Here is a 16712-nt window from a genome sequence, read left to right as displayed (position 1 = left end):
GGCCAGCAAATTCCCCTGTTATGGTCAGCCAGCAAGGGAACAGACCATCAACCATTTTAGGTGCAAAAGAGTATGATGATGATTCATTATTTGTATTACTGTAGCACCTAGGTGCCCTAGTCATGGACCAGGACCCCACTGTGCTACGTGCTGTACAAACACAGATCAAAAAGACAGTAGCTAGCTATGCTGTTTAGGCTGTTCTGAGATGGGAATGGATACACTCTTCCCCTCTACCAGGGATTGGTAAACTGGTAAAGTTTGGCACACCTCCATTTTAAATGTGCATGTTACTGAAGAATCCAGGGTAACAGGTTGTGAAGGATGGAGGCTTTTTTCCTTTGTCAGGATTAAAGGTAGTAGTAGCAGTTGGGCAGAACTATTAGTCATAACTTCACTAGCATTTTTCTGGGATTGAAATGTACACTTCCTTTGGATGCCTTTTGTCTCCTGGTACAGCACCCGCATTACATACCGTTCTGTGTTAGGAGTGCTATGTCATAAAAAAAGAACACCAGAGATACAAGGTGGAGACCAACGCCTATATAAAGATGGCTCAAGAGATGTAGAAGGGATTGTGGGTTGCTGTCTGCCGTATTTATGCTTAATACATTTTAATATATGGATACATTTTATTTCCCCTTATGGGAAAATCCAGGTAATGAAACTAAGATGTTACATTCTTAAAGCTTTATCCTTTCTTAATATTTATAAACGTGCTCTGGCTAAAGCTTAGTCTTTAGAGTTGGTGTGAAAGGAGCACTGTAGAATTTCAGAATTTCCATTGAGGGAGACAGTCATCATTTGAGACAACCAGGCAAACCCTTTAACATGAAACACCGCTACTGCATAGAAGCAATGGTACTGTATTTCAGATTTTGTTTTGCAAAGTTTGGTGCTCTAAGCCACCAGTTTGCTTACAGTACTGCCAGTTAGACTGTAACAAGTACACTTCCTTTTCTCTGCCTTCCTTGTCATTGCCCTCTTAATTTCAAAACCAGTTTATGCTCCCTTGGAAACGGAACTTTGAAAACGGAAGCCGGCTCTTGTGCCCCTCAGGGTCAGTGGATTCTTCCACTTTAGTCAGCTTTTCATATAAAAAGGGGCAAGTTCAGTTTCCATTTTCTAAAGCCAGATGATTGGTTCTTCCTTTGAAAAGGAATCTCCTTTAATTTAAACTGTTTAAAATTATGGAACACAGACCTCCATGTACAGGGGGAGAACTTAATCCTCTAGGTGTCTTTTTGAACATGATGCTCCAGTTTATATTATTTCTCTTTTGGATCTCCTAGTTTTATAGTAGAAGAAGCGGGTTGAAGCATACTCTCCTGTATCTCTAAGGGCTACTCTCAAGGAAACAATTAAAAAACACAAGCCCCATACATAGGAGACGATGGGAAGGATGAAAGTTTGCCAGTCTCTGCTCCCTGCAGTCACAGGAAATTTATATTGGCTAGGCCCATGTTATTCTAACAGCTGATACTACCAGAGGAAGCTCAAAACTCCAATTACTGGGAATGAATTACTACCTGCCCATAAAGGTGGTGATTGGTTTAACCCTAGTTCATATGAACAAATATTGCAGTATTTATGTCATGTTTACAGTCTTCTGGATTTTTCTTCTACTGCAGATAATGTAGTAAGTAGTGTAAAGTTTAGTTCAGTTTTCGTTTCAGCTACAGTTTTATAATCTTTAAAAAACCTACCTTCTCTCTTGAGCTCACTGATCAGATTTAGTAGGATGTTTTGTTTGGGTTTTTTGGTTTGGGTAGGATGTTTTGGTTTTGTTTTTTTTATGGTCAATAAAAATATTTATTTCTGACATTGTGAAAAATGTGTAATAAAGTAAATATGTAAAACACATATTATTTGTGTTTCTAATATCAGCCTTTAGCCACATCACCCCATTCTGTGATCCTGTCAGATCTCACAAGCTAAGTAGGTTTCTACTTGGATGGAAAGCTCTGGGAAACAGATTTAGTAAGAACTGCTGGAAGCTGTGTTGGTGATTCAGTAAATGCTACCATTTTCTCTTTGTCAGTATGTGTTTGGTGTACCAGAGGGTGTTGTGCTGTTGGACGTGCCATGTTTCAGGGAGGACGTAAAACAGATCCTGCCCTGCCTGTGTTCGTTAAAGAACAACTGTTGTTCTTTGTAAGCTAGTGATATCATTGTGTCTTTAGCAAATTCCAACTCAGTAATTACATTCTGCCTACTTAAAAGTTTCAACTCCAGTTTCAGTTGGCTGTTTTGGGGTTCTTTGGCCTCCGTTTGTGTACTGTTGTGCTCTGTTAAATAGTAGACATGTTTCATGCTAGAGGTGGCTATATTCCCAGCAATGGATAAAATGAAACCTACATATAGTTTGTGCTGGTATATCATTTTGTTTTGTAGAATACTTTGGGATGAAAAAAACTGTATAAATGTAAGATCATATCATGATCACAATATCGATAACACATAGCCATGCAAAGTGGTTGATTCAGATTATCTATAAACATTTCCAGTACAGATTCACAGGCTGCCTAATGGGATTTTTGTATTTCAGAGCAAACAAGCTAAATATACAGAATTTTTAGGTCCTAATAAGCAATATAGGGCATATTTGTTGGCTAAATGCTGTGCTTACTCTTTTTAAACCATTTGATTAGAGTGCCAGTGACTGAGTAGCTGAGTATAAGGGCTCGTCTACGCTTACATTTTCTAGCGCTCTAATTTGCTGGCTCGGGGGTGTGAAAAATGACCCTCCTGAGCGCAGCAAGTTTGGGCGCTTTAAAGTGCTAGTGTGGACAGGCTCCGAGCACTGCGAGCCGCACTCGGAGTTATTCCCCTCTTGGAGGTGGATTACCAGGAGCTCTCTCCCAGCGCTCGCATGTGACCACACTCACACTTCAATGCGCTCCCGCAGCAGCACTTTGAAGTTTCTAGTGTAGACGTAGCCTTTCTTGAAGGACTGATTTGAAATAACCTTGAAATTGTAAAGAGCAGCATGGAAATGTGGCCTCTTATGTAAAATGCATATGCCAAAAGGTATAATTGAGTCAAAGGTTTATCTCCAGCCATATTTTTAAGTTTTTTTTATTTTTTGTAACCCAATTCTTTATAAAGAGTAAGACCAGCAAATGGGTGGTGTCTGTAGGTTGATGTTTCTTGTTGTTATAGTTAAATGTTCATTTGTAAGGATTTTTTTCTGAAAAAATTACCCTGCAGTAATCGCCATTGTTGGGCTATTTATGCTTTTTTTTGTCCATATTAACGAAGGGTCTATTTTTGCATGCCATCATCAGTAACACTTCTATTTCATTTTAATAGTACCTAATCAAGCCTGCTCTTTTTACTATCATTTTACATCTGTATTTTATTGAAATCTAATTGAGCTCTTTCGCTATCTTTCAATTCTGTATCTCAGTAATTCAGTCAATGTTGATTTTCCTTTCTAGCAGCTTGGAACTGCTTTTCCAGATTTGGAGGGAACTTTTACTGTTTCAGTTTAATTTCTAAGGACAGTATGCTATCCTTAATCTATCCTGCCCTCTGTTTTTTAAGTAATGTTGGAGTGATTTGAGTACTTCTTTCTAGATGTCAGAATATGCCATTGTAGTAACTTATAGTATGGCCCTAGGGGGGCAGCTTTTCATTATCAGCTTCAAGGGATGTTCCCAGAAGAACAGTATGATCTCTTCCAATCACAGTTTTGGCTGCTGAAGCACCTGTGTCATACTTGATGAAAGGTGTCATCCAAATTTTAGATTGACGACTAATTTCTTTTCCTTTCAAATACCTATGGCTATTTTGTCATCTGTTTCATTCAAGGATCAAATTCCCTTCTGGCCCTTTCCTCCCGTGATAACATGGTCAACTATAACTTTGCCTGAGCTTTCTGTTTGAAAGGAGCCCAGCTATGAGATGTCTTGCCATATGCAAATTAATTTTCATCAAAGTTCCTGTGCAAAATTTATGTCGACATTATCTCATTCTCCTTAAGAGTATAAACCTAAGAGTATAAACCTAGACAATGGCAGGCTGGCTCCTTTGAGAGCCAGGTTCTTGGGAACAGGAAATAATAGTGCAAACGGGCTGACTCTTTGCAGATGCACTGAGATCTGTTTGACTCATATTCATCATTGATGATTCATGTAGAAACATACATGATCCTACTGCTGTCTGTGCTCTACGTGTGTAGTGGCTAAGCAAATAACTTCATTGTCCTTTATAGGTTGATTTGTTATTTCATCATCTTACCCAAACACTAAATTCACACACTCTCATCTCACCTTCCTTACGTCATGGGGACAAACATATCACTAAAAACATGACTGGAACCTCTGAGAAAACAATATTAAGACTGGAGGAGGCTTAAGATGTATGATGTCTCTACTCAAGGACTAATGGGGCAGTGGTGAGTAATGCAGCTTGGTATGATTCTGAACTGATTCCAGGCCTGACAAGCTCACTAATCTGCCATCGACACTTTTATCTATATATTGAAGCATATATGGTGTTCTCACTGCCGTAGTGCATGGAAGTCTGAACTGTGACAGGCTTTACCAAGAGCAGCAATTTGTCTTCACCCCGTTTTTCACTAGACCTCAGTAACTTGTACAATAACAGTGTATAACGTGGGTGATTGGAAATGCCCTGCAATCCAGCACGCACATCGCCTTTAGCTTGATAATGCAGCTACTTCACTCTAAGGTGAATCTCGTGAGTCCAGATCCCCCGTAGAGTTGGAGATAAGTTAAATAACTGCCGTTGGTAAATCAGTCAGCTATACTGATGGGCACAGCGTGATGTCATGTTGTATTTGAATGCACATTGAGGCATTGCAGGCTTGCCATGAGGGATGGCTGCTTAGCAATGTGACAAACTCATTTTCCCAGGTGGTGGAACCCTGGGAAACTATATGAAGAAGACTCTATCCAGGGACAGTCTGCCACATCTGTGAGGCTTGCCTGCCTTTTCTTTAAACATTTACAATGCAGGTTTAAATTTAGGGCTTAATTTAAAATAGGGCTTGTCTGCCCTACAAAACCAACTGAGTTAGGGGTTTACCAGCAGGGTTGTCCCCCTACTCCAGGCACAACGCAATTAAAACCTGTTGTATAGATACAACCTAACTGCATTATTTGTAACAGGACCACATAATGAAATATAGCCAAGGCTTTAGTCTGATTATTAAACCTTGGTTACAGCCTAGTCGGGTCCTGTCCACACAACAGGTTTAAACCATGCTGCGCCCGGGATTGGGGATAACATTGTTGCAACTAGATCCCCTGGCTTGGTGGTTTTTGTAATGTACTTAGGCTCTTTATCTAATGAAAGCGGAAGAAAGTGGGAAATAGTAGCAGAATCAGACTGTTATAGAATTTGTCCAGAATATTAGGAAACATCAATGTAAAATCAGATTAGCCATGTGATTTGTGTGATCCAACATGACAGTATCCACGCACCACACAGCAACTCAATGTGACTTAGCAAGCATAGGTAGTAAGAATGCACTGTTGCGCTCACCTGTAATATGGTAGCGCCCTGTTAAATAGAGAGATCTGAAGATTGTATTACTGTATAATGGTTCTCTAAACAAACACTCATTGTTGTAATGGTTATTGTTTTGTCTCTGATATTTGGATGGCATGGATTTGTAAACCTGTTAAAACTACCTCAATAAATAAATACCTATTTTAAAAAAAAGCACTGTTGCTTTATGCATGTATTGTGCCATCCCGTGCCGTTATGGCTAATTTACAATGTAAACTTCTCAGGATAGTGAACTGTCTTTTTATACATCTGTAAAATGCTATGCCAAACATACGCTGCAGTAGAGGAATCTTTTTTGTGTGTGTGTTTTTTTTTAAACCATTACGGAGGTGCTTTTATCTGCACATGAAGTTTTATTCTGTTTCATTTAGTAGCAAAATGTCACTAAGCTTGCATTCAAAGCCTGATGTACCAACCTGGCTGCTGTGTTTATTATACACACGGGTGTAAATTTTCCACACAGTAATTTAGCTGGGTAACTCCCAGGGTGGTGATGTCAGTTGCATGGTTAAAGGTCCATGCATTATATAGAACAGTGGTTCTCAAAGTCGGTCCGCCCTTGTTCAGGGAAAGCCCCTGGCGGGCCGGGCCGGTTTGTTTACCTGCCGCGTCCGCAAGTTTGGCCGATCGCGGCTCCCACTGGCCTTGGTTCGCTGCTCCAGGCCAATGGGGGCTGCGGGAAGTGGCATGGGCTGAGAGATGTGCTGGCCTGGCCCGCCAGGGGCTTTCCCTGAACAAGCGGCGGACCAGCTTTGAGAACCACTGATATAGAATATTTATTGCTAACTGATTTTTAACTCTTTCAGGTAGTTTTGCTACTTGGGCTAAATCACTAAACCAAGAGTGTTGCTACACAGGGCAATCTACTACAAGGATTGAAAGGCCTGCTCCAGTAGATCCCGTGTTCTTTTAGTTTTTCCTATGTAGTGTTATTTCTGGTTGGTGAGTATAGTGGGGAGGGATAGCTCAGTGTGGGGGGAGGGATAGCTCAGTGGTTTGAGCATTGGCCTGCTAAAGCCAGGATTTGTGAGTTCAATCCTTGAGGGGGCCATTTAGGGATTTGGGGCAAAATCAGTACTTGGTCCTGCTAGTGAAGGCAGGGGGCTGGACTCAATGACCTTTCAAGGTCCCTTCCAGTTCTAGGAGATAGGTATATCTCCAATTATTATATTATATTATTATTATTATAGAAAGGCAGGTTGTGCATCATTTTACTTTTATTTTGCTGCAAATTAATATCTAGGAAAAACTACAAACAAGGGATTCCAAGGCAGGATGGATGCCCCAAATTATCCATGTATTCTTTATATTTAATATCTAGGCTCACTTTGTAGGGGTTGTCTTCTCCCTGCCTCCCTACAGAACTTATCTTCAGCAACTATAATTTTCCCCTCCAAAAATATGATAAAAATAATCTCCAGGCAGATGCTGGAGAAACAGGCAGGTGCTTTGCCAGCAACTTTGGAGGAAGAGACCTGGGCAGTTCACTCCCCTAGACAAGTGTATGGGGCACCAGGTTCCAAATGCCCTTTAACTCCCCAAGCCACATCGGCTGCCAGAGACAGAACAGAAGCTCTTGGAGCAAAGCCGGCCTCTGGGAGCAGTATTGGCTGCAGTGAGGCAAAGAGTATCTTTAAATCCCCTGTACTCCAGTCATATCAGCCGACTGCACCTTAATTGGAACATTGAGACATTTCGTTTGTCTGCTTATTGGTGCTTTGCTTCAGGCTCCTCCTTCCCCCTCCATTATTACCCTCCTGTTGTTGGCCGCACTCACTCTGCTCCCCATACCCCTCTCCATCCTTCTCTCTCTCCTCACAACAGTCTCTTCCTTTTCCTACTGCTTTACTGTGCTGTATCGATTTCCCCCCACACTCACCTGTTTTTGTCTTTTTAGCAGATAAGCTATGTGGGGCAGAGTCACTCGCTTCATTCATATTTGTAAAGCACCTTGCACCTCAAAGCTGTGTTGTAATCTAATGGTGATAATACTACAGCATTGTCTTCCAGCTGTTACATCAAGTGTATGGACAAGACCTGTGAGGTGTCTGCTGTCTATTTATCCAAGCTGTACGTTAAATAAAATGTGCCTATTATCAATTTAACCTGCAGTTAAAAACATTTTCCCAATGCAATTGGCATCTTGACAACTAATAATTACCGTGTGTAATGCTTCAAATACCTATTATGCATGTTTATGTAAGATCACTATTACCATAATAAGATATTATTACCACAAGTGTGCATACTGAATGAACATATCTTCAAATAATCATGAGATTTCGTTAATCATTATTGAAGAATTAAAATATTTGTTACTTTAATCTTAAATACTATTCTAAAGGTTTTGGAAACAGCAAGGCATGTTTACCAGATCCCTAAATTCTGCACTATATCCTCCCATTTTGTTCATGACTTATGGTCACTTCTGTTCTCTGGGCTATTGTTTTAACCTGTATAATTTATCAAACTAAATCCACAGTCTCGCTTGGGAAAGTGTCCTGTGCTGTGATTTCTGCAGTGTGGTTTAGCTGTCTTCCACTGAGTCAGGTTTCTAGTACTGGCATGGTTTCTCTCTAGCTGGATTCCTGAGATTCAATTTTCCTTGCTAGTGGATTGTTTCCTTAAAAATAAAATGAATTGACAGTTCCTAATTGACAGGTGTGTGCCAACAACTACTTAGTTCTGTTTATCTCTTAAATAGAAGAGAGAAACTTTTTCCCCTGATGGCAACTGCATAACTGACCATCATATTTTTACTTGCCTTAATTCTTCTACAATTCAGAGAATGTACTGTATATACAGTAGTATTTTAGTAGATTATTTGTTTCTTGGTTCTTCAGCTATGCTTAGAATTTGGGATCTTTCTATAGGATATTTTTCCTTTTAAAGACTATCCAGAATAAAGGAAATATTCTTAGATAGATGAGACCTACTTTTGCTTTACGAACTTTAAATGCAGGTTGGGTTTGTCTTTGTTGGCTGAGGAGTTACATTATTTCCTTTCCATATTATCAGGAGTCATTCTCTTTCTCTCTCTCCTCTTCTTCTCCCAAAAGGCACCCTTTCTATCACAAATCCAGAATCTAACTAACTAGTTGTCAGCTGTTGAAAATCTTCTGTTCACATTGTTCTTTATGTTTTGAGCTTGGGATTCTTCAGATCAGTGAAAGTGATTATACAATTGCTTTAGCAAAAGGACTTTAAAAGATAAAAATTATTTAAAACAAAACCAACCAAACTTTTTATCAGAAAGTTTGTTTTTATGCGATTATAGCTAAGAAAGTGTGCTTGTTAAAAATGTCCTAGAGTCCTTAAATACAGTATAGACAATAGAGTTTTTGCAGTCTATACAACAATACACAAAATATAGATCTGAGAAACTCCCAAAATAACATTTATGGAATATGCTTCTTAAAAACATAGGAAGTTCTTGGGTTTTTTGATACCTCCTTTCCAACCTATCTCAAATATCAAGCATGCAGCTGATGAAGTCTATTCCTGAATCAGATGCATTGTCATCAGGTGTTTCTGTACTGCTTCTGTTCATTGTTCTGTTTTAATCTACCATTCATAAAACAAAGACAATAGCATGCAAAAAAATCAAGTTTAAATAATGCTAACATTGCAGCACAATCAATCAATTGCAGGGAAGATTTAAACTGAACCTACACCGGAAAAATAGCCATTGTGCTTTTTTATGCTGCTTTATGATATATAAAGAAGGCCTGAAAGTTCTTAGGCTCTCTTCCAGAAAAAGGGGGAAGGCAAGGCAAGCAGGGGAAAAGCCCTTCTTTGTACATGATATAAAGAAGGGGGGCGGGGAGGGAGGCACAAACCCATTTTTTAATTTGCAGGCCACGCTGTGGTAAAGCTGATAGTCATCCCACTTGTGTTTGTACCACAGGGCTCTTAGATACATCTCCAGTGTCATTTAATCTCGTGAGCTGCTGCATTTAGCAGAATAAGAATAGGATGCCAGTATGAACTCTGAATTTCCTTGCTTTTGTGTGATTACACATCATGCACATTAGTAGATGTGGGGTTCTGAAATGCACGCAGTCCAACAACAACAAAAATGTTATTCCTTGGGTTATTTCTCAGGTACGTTAGGGCAATTTTGCAGCACTCCACCAGCACAAAGCTGTCTTAACAACGCTAACATTACTGCCGCTCTAGGATCCCCCTATGTATGCTACTGTCCCCTTACTGAATCCAAGGTGGCTCTGCACCCTCATGATCCCTGCCTCCCGTAAGAGCCCTTTGGGGTTGCTGGCAGTCAACAGAACTTAGAACAGCCCCATGGCTGTTGCAAATGGGCCCAGGATTATGGGAGTGCAACAGTAGCTTAAAGTCTGCACCCGCATCGACCTTGTCCTGAGCTGCGCCAAGAACTTCTTGACCACAGCTCAGGAACCGAGCCCTTGTGTTTCTCTGCCGTAAGCATGCCAATGGCTCCACAGAACCATGCACGTAAAGAGTTACAGTAAGTCAACCGCATAGTTCAGGAGGGGACAGGTGGAATTGTTGGTCTTTGGAGAGCATTTCCTAATCCAGTCGGAGTACTCATACGGCTTTATTTTTTTTATAGAAAGTAGTGGGGTCCATTGTGTCATTTTTATCTCCTTTCCCTTGTAGCACATGATGCAGGTGGAGAACACGTCATCTCTCAGCAACTTTGGTAAAACTTTCAATGTGAAGAGTTAGTACGGATCTTGTAGCAACAGCTATGCAATGGAAATCAGTTAAGATCATTACATTACTATTGAAGTAGATCAGTTCATAGGAATTAAACCAAGGCTGTCAGAGAGTGAGTATATTTTCTGTTGCACTCTCGTACCTATCCTGTAGGAGAGTATTTATTCCTTCCTGACCTGCCCCTGTCAGACATCAACACTTTCATAAGTGGACTCACTGTTTAGTATGTACTTGTACCTGTGTAAGGAGTGGCAGGGACAAGTAATTGCTGCTTCAAAGAGAGAAACCCTTTCTTTATAGCCATAGTATTACATTTTTGTTAAGTAGCATAATGCAAATGAAGGAGCCAAAACATATTACCATATATTTTCTTCTTGAACTCTGAGCTTTAGATATTCTGGGGCACAGATAATTATTATGTATTAATAATAAAATTTATGGAGTGTTGTAAATTTATCTGGACCTCTACAAACTTAAATATGACATATTTCATCCATAAAGAGCTAGCAGTCTTGGGAGTTGAGAAAAGGGAGGGTGTGGAGAATATTAAAAAGGAGGGAGGTGGGATTCTTTGGCTAGGAGGGTTTAAGGAGTGATTTGAAGGGGCTGTGGAGGAGGTGCACTTGGCAGGGAAGAATTTGGATGATAGAAACCAGAAAGTGAAGAATTGGAAGATGAGAGGAAGTACAAAGAATATTGGGAAGAAGAGCTTGAAGAAATGAGAGGAGAGTAATATGGGGATAAGATTATATAGGGCATTGCATGGGACAACAGCTGTCTTGAATTTTATGCAGTAAGAGAGGAAGGAGGGGCTGTCATGCCTGGAGTTGAAGAACAGTCAGCAGAGAGAAAAACATTCCTCCTTTTAGCATCAGTCATGGTTTACTGTGCAACCAAAAGACGGCATGTTTGAAAGTTATAAAGGGAACTTTTTGTACAATGTACATTTAGTCTGTGCACCCAGAATATCACTGAGGCCAAGAGTTTAGTAACATTTGAAAAGGAATTGCATTTTTATATGGTTACCAAGAATATGTAGAGTTTTTTTTAAAAATGGAGATCCGGAAGGGATATAAAACCTCATTCCTCGGGGCATAAACCAACCTCTCAATAGTGGGGTCAGGAAGTAAACCAGGTGGGCAGGTTATTTCATTACAGTCTACTTGCAGGGGGATTTGCACCTTCCGGTGGAGCAGTCGGTACTGTTCTGACAGAAACAGGCTAGATGGACCCTTGATCTGATCCACTCTGGCAGTTCCTATGATTCTGTGTAACTTTGTACTTTTTAGGAAAATGCAAGTTGCTGAAGATGATTTGGGGGAAATGTTATGACTGAACAGCACTGGGATTATTTAATGAAGTAAATTGGTATATTAAATAGTTGATGAAAATTTTGGATAATGGTTATCAGGCGTTACATAGAGAAGTGTGTGGCTTATTTGTGAGCTTTGGTAAGTGCTTTTTAATTGTTTTTAAACTTTTATGTGGTTTTGATTACTCTCCATAAACATAAATTTCTGAGTTCTTTGGTTTGAGTGGAGAAAGTTAACAAATAATCTGTTTCAATCCCAGATTTGTTTTTAAATGCTACACTGTCTCTGTAAGAATGTGTAAGAAGCTGCATTAAATTCCCCTTCCCCCACCTTTTAAATAAAATTCCTTTAGGAGAAAAAATTGCACAGTCTATGTTATACTGAGTAATTATCCCCCCTGGGAAGCAGAATATAAAGATCTTTAAAGTCATTCAACTGAGAGAACAAGCGCTCTAACTTTTGCCTTGCAGGAGTTATGTATTACATTATCAGCTGCTTGCTCCAGTGTCAGTGTGTCATGCCTTGCAGGTTAGCAGGTTTTGGCAGAGGAAATGAAACCCAGTCAGTTACTGCAGGATTTATAGTAGACCTGCTGTTGCAGGAAGTGGTGAAAAGTTGATTGATAGTCTGAGGCAAAACTCTACAGTAAGAAACAGGATGTATGTTTGCTATTTATACCTGGTTTTCTTTTTTCCCACATTTCAAGACATTCTCTTACTTTTTGTTCTCTCTGTTTATAAATTTATGGCACAATTTTCTGGTAAAGCATGTGCTGAATTTCAAATACTTGAAGAAATTTTTACGGCTACAGCTGTACTAAATGAGCTTGCTAAGCCTGAAAGTTGACCTACCGTGTCTGTTGTCCCCTATTGTAGGCCTTACCTAAAGGGTCTAGCAGTTTTTTTGTTTAGTTCATTCTTAGGTACAATACTAAATAAATTTAAAATAAATCTACTACTGATTTATTCTGCAACACGTCCTCAAACAGGTGCACAGGTGCTGCTGTGACAGGAGAGAGAGAACACATATGAAGTAGGGCCCATAATAAGTTACATGGTTGCAGCATGTTTTTCTTTTAAATTTTACATAGCAGGAAAGATCATTTTTGGAAAACTTAGTGTGAGATAATTGTCAGCTGATCAGTTCTTGTGTGTATCTAAATTTTTGGCATTGTTGCTTTTTTAAAGTAGAATTAATTATTTTTGGCTTAATGAACATTTATTTGCTAAATGTATGGCTCAAAATAGACCAATAGGCAAATGTTTTCCCAAAGATTGTATTTTTAACCTACCATTAAAAAAAAACTGGTCTAAACCTTACCACTTTAGGACTTCATCTCAGTTAGTCTTGTTTTTGTAATGCAACATATTTTCTTACTCCTAACATAAATATTTATTTGGCACGTATCAGCAGTTCAGCCGAGGGAAGGTGTAGGACTCATTAAAGATGAGATGGGAAGATTTGTCATCTTAAAGAGGTAGGCTTTAAGAAATTGGAGAGGGAAGGGGAAAGAAGATGGGATTAGAAGAATGACAGTAGAAAGGAAGCATTGAGAATACGGTATTCAGGATTGAATGAACCTAGGGTGAATAATGTTTAGAGTAAAGTGGTGAGACTTGCACAGAAGAGGTACACATTTGTAACAGAGATGTAGGAGATTTCTCTTAGCCATAAAATCTGTGTCCTGCTTTCATTGTTTTTTGTGGGAGGGTTTTATATTTTGCAAATTTCCCATTTTCTGTGCATTTAAATGGATTAAATTTAATACAATTACTTTGTCTTCACAAATTATGTCATTCGGTTGAACAAAACCAAGTCCAGTACCACCTTTCCCAGGTTTAACATTGCTGTTTTGGAGGTGCTCATTTACTGGGGAAGTATGTTAATTGGCAATAATTTGTGTCCATTTGGAGAAGAATGAAGTGGTAATAAGAGATTGGTAAATATGTAATATAATTCTGAAGGAATCAGATAACTAAGGGACATTAAAGAGGAAAAATAGGAGTTTAAAAATAGTGCAAGTAGTCCAGTGAGAAGAACCTGACAAAATATATTCTGTAAATATTCTGTATTTTTGGTAACACTGTGAGGAAATTGTCATACCCTATTTACATTTGGGGTATGACAAAGCCAACTGACTTAGTCCCCTCTGGATTCATGCCTTACCAAGCTGTTTCAAACCAGCTAATGACAGCCCCTTGGGTAGCCAAACACTGCAGTTTTACAACATTAAAAATAGATACCATCTCTGCAGAGATTTCCTGTTGCTTCATCATCATAGCTGCAGTTGGTGTTTCTCATTACAGTGTATCTCCAAAGGTTGTAAGGAAGTGTGTGCTTTCTTCTGAAAAATTCACTGTCAATTTGCTGAGGTGACGATTTACGTAGCTGCTTTTCTAGCCTTGTGGGACTGAATAAGTTCAAGTGAATAAGGGATCATTTTTATCTTTGTTTCCTGTACCTTTTCTGTTACCATTCTGTAACTGAAGAAGGAAGTTGTTTACAAACAAAATGAATAACAAGAATGTTTAGCTCCCTGCTACTTATTATCAAATGGGAAATATTTTGTTTCTAGAGTTTAACAATGTGTTTTGTTCTTTTTTTAAAGGTCAAAAAAGTTGGCCGTGCTTGCTGAATCCTTACAGAAAGCCAAACTAACTAAGGCCCATTTAGGGCTTGAACTAGAAGAGCTGGAATCAGCTGCACTTCTGGTACAAGAGGAAGAAAGTGAGTTAAAAGCTGTCAGCGCAGTTTCCAAGCAACAGCTGCCATCCTCTGAATTGGAGACAAGTGACTCTGAAGAATCAAGCAGTACTTCATCATCTGAGACAGAAAGCTCTGATTCAGATGAACAAGAGTCCTCAGCCAGTGAAGATGGGAAAATAAATTCTCTACAAGGCACACTCCAAGAGGAGAGAACAGCCCCACTCATTGACTGCAATGGATTAGAGCGAGACACAGACACTTTGACGTTAGATGTTAGTAATGAAAAATCGAAGGCTTCTTTACAATCTACATCTGTTCCTGGAAAACTGATAGAGGAATTAGGAAAGAAAATGCAGACTGCAATTAGGCTTTCAGAACAGCCTGAAGAATTGGCTACTGCGAGCTACACAGTTTTGCAAGAGAAAGGTGCAAATTATGCAGTTGAACCCCAAAGACTTTCTGAGGATCCAAGTGGAAAAGAAAATTTCTTGGAGGTTTCCCCAAAGAAAAACCTACTGCTGTTTGTTGGCAGCACAAATGAAGATGAAGACTAAACAAGCGTGTTAGGAAAAACTCAGACCCTTTACGTAATACAGCTCATTGCTATAATGTGATATTGTTCCTACATCTAATGTGTGCAAAAAGGAGGTGATATTTTTCCTGGGTTTTTTTTTTTCCCACTCTGTTGACAGTTCTTAAACACAAGACTGCTTTGAAAGGAATCAACAAGACTTTCTGAAACCCTCATAATTAAATATATTTTGTACATCAGTGATTCATCAGAAAGTTAAATTTTGATCCCCAAATGCAGGAATCTGCAACTTCAGTAAATGCTTTCAGGAACTGTTTTCAGTAAGGTTAGTAATAGAATGAAGAGAGAGAATGAAATATAACTGAAAATAGTTATACCATCAGTTAACTGCCTCAACTGATGACATCTTCTTGATAAATACCCCCATATATTCATTATTTTTTTTAATGACATTTTACTACATTATTGGATTTCAAATATTTTATTACTAATTTCTCTGCTTTAAAAAGAATGATGAATGTCATAAAAATCCAAGCAGCACTGGCAGTTTTTGTTTGTAGTTCCAAATAAATGTTCCTCACCTTTTTGTTAGTACAAAATAAAGGTAGTTTCTTTATTGTGAGGTCCAAGCAATGTTATGTATAAGCTTTTGTTTCTACAGTCCTGTTATAAATTGTTCTTTACCACTTTCAGCATTTGTTTATTTTACTGTGATGTCCATTTTTGAAATGTTTCTAGGTTGTCTCCTTTTCAAAAATGAAAAAATCTTGTTTCATGTTACTATTCCAGGGCTGTTTCTGGCCCCACTGAGGTGGGGAGACAATGTGGTCTACTGCTCTGAGCACAGGAATGAAAGCCAGGAACTCTCAATTTCTAGTCTCAGCTCTGCCACTGATTTACTGTGTCTTTGAAAAAAGTCACTTAACTTCCCTATGCCTCATTTTCTCCATCAGTAAAATATGAATAATACTTGCCTATCTCAAGGTGATGATGTGAGAATATTAATTAATATGCTCATGGTAATAGTGAAGAGTCTAATGTTTTACAAATGAAATGCCATATTTCCAGGTATGACTTACCCATAAAAGGTTGCTTCAGGATGAAAGGTAGCTTGAATGGTCTCTTGCTTTCATGTTTGTGTGTGAGGTGTGGGTGTGGGTGTTATTAATATTAAAATCCAATTTTTGGGGAATGAAAAAACAAATTTGAATTTGGCAGAGTTTCTGGTAGTTTGTCATTGGTAAGTGTCAGTTCTTGAAAAGGGATGGTTATTGCATAGCGGATGGTGCTGTGCTGTCATTGGAACAGGGTAACAGATTGGTGATGAGGAACACAAGGATTGATGTGCTCTCATGGGAACTGTGAAACTCCAGTACATCTCAAATTTAGTCTTCCCACACTTACTTACAATTACAAAAGCATATAGGAAGTCACAATTTAAAAACGTTAAATTCTTCACCCTTGTTGCAATAGTCCCCGCACCTCTAAAGTCAGCAGGCTCCCTCTGTGCCAACACACACTCCGGTTTCACCTGTTGGTAGGAACTGCAGCCCTCACCCTACCGATACTGAATTTATAATCCTAGGTACTTGTGAGTCACTTCACTGCCACTTGTTTTCTCCTCTTCCTGGGGTGGAACCTTCCTCATCTTACAATTAAGCATTTCTTTCTGTCCCTACTAACAATTACATCCAAAATATAGCTGGTATAAGCAAGATGCATTTGAGAATGACAGAGAGAAAACAGGTAGAAAAAAAGGGTGAATGTTGAAACTTACTAGAAACAAGCTGCAGAAAGCTGAACTAATACGGGTTGGGAAATGCAAGTAGCAAAAGTTAAAGGGTACACATCAGAGTCCATGTCTGCTGCTTTCGTTTTTTGTTTTCTCTCTCCCCCATTTTGTGGCAGGCTGCCAAGGAGAGCTG

The 16712-nt window shown here is 39.1% G+C and overlaps 1 protein-coding gene across 1 annotated transcript in view; it reads left to right on the top strand.

Moving 5' to 3' along the window:
* The window catches only part of SHQ1 (SHQ1, H/ACA ribonucleoprotein assembly factor), a 113881-nt gene extending 97917 nt beyond the window's left edge, over positions 1 to 15964 (top strand). The window contains exon 12 of the mRNA XM_045022675.1: positions 14158 to 15964. Coding sequence (XP_044878610.1) covers positions 14158 to 14809 — 652 coding nt within the window. The 3' untranslated portion in view covers positions 14810 to 15964. The remainder of the gene's footprint in view (positions 1 to 14157) is intronic.
* The last annotated feature ends 748 nt before the right edge of the window (positions 15965 to 16712 follow it).

This window comes from Mauremys mutica, chromosome 7 (assembly GCF_020497125.1).
Source record: "Mauremys mutica isolate MM-2020 ecotype Southern chromosome 7, ASM2049712v1, whole genome shotgun sequence".
Classification (NCBI taxonomy): Eukaryota; Metazoa; Chordata; order Testudines; family Geoemydidae; genus Mauremys; species Mauremys mutica.
This window is presented reverse-complemented; position numbering and strand designations above follow the sequence as displayed.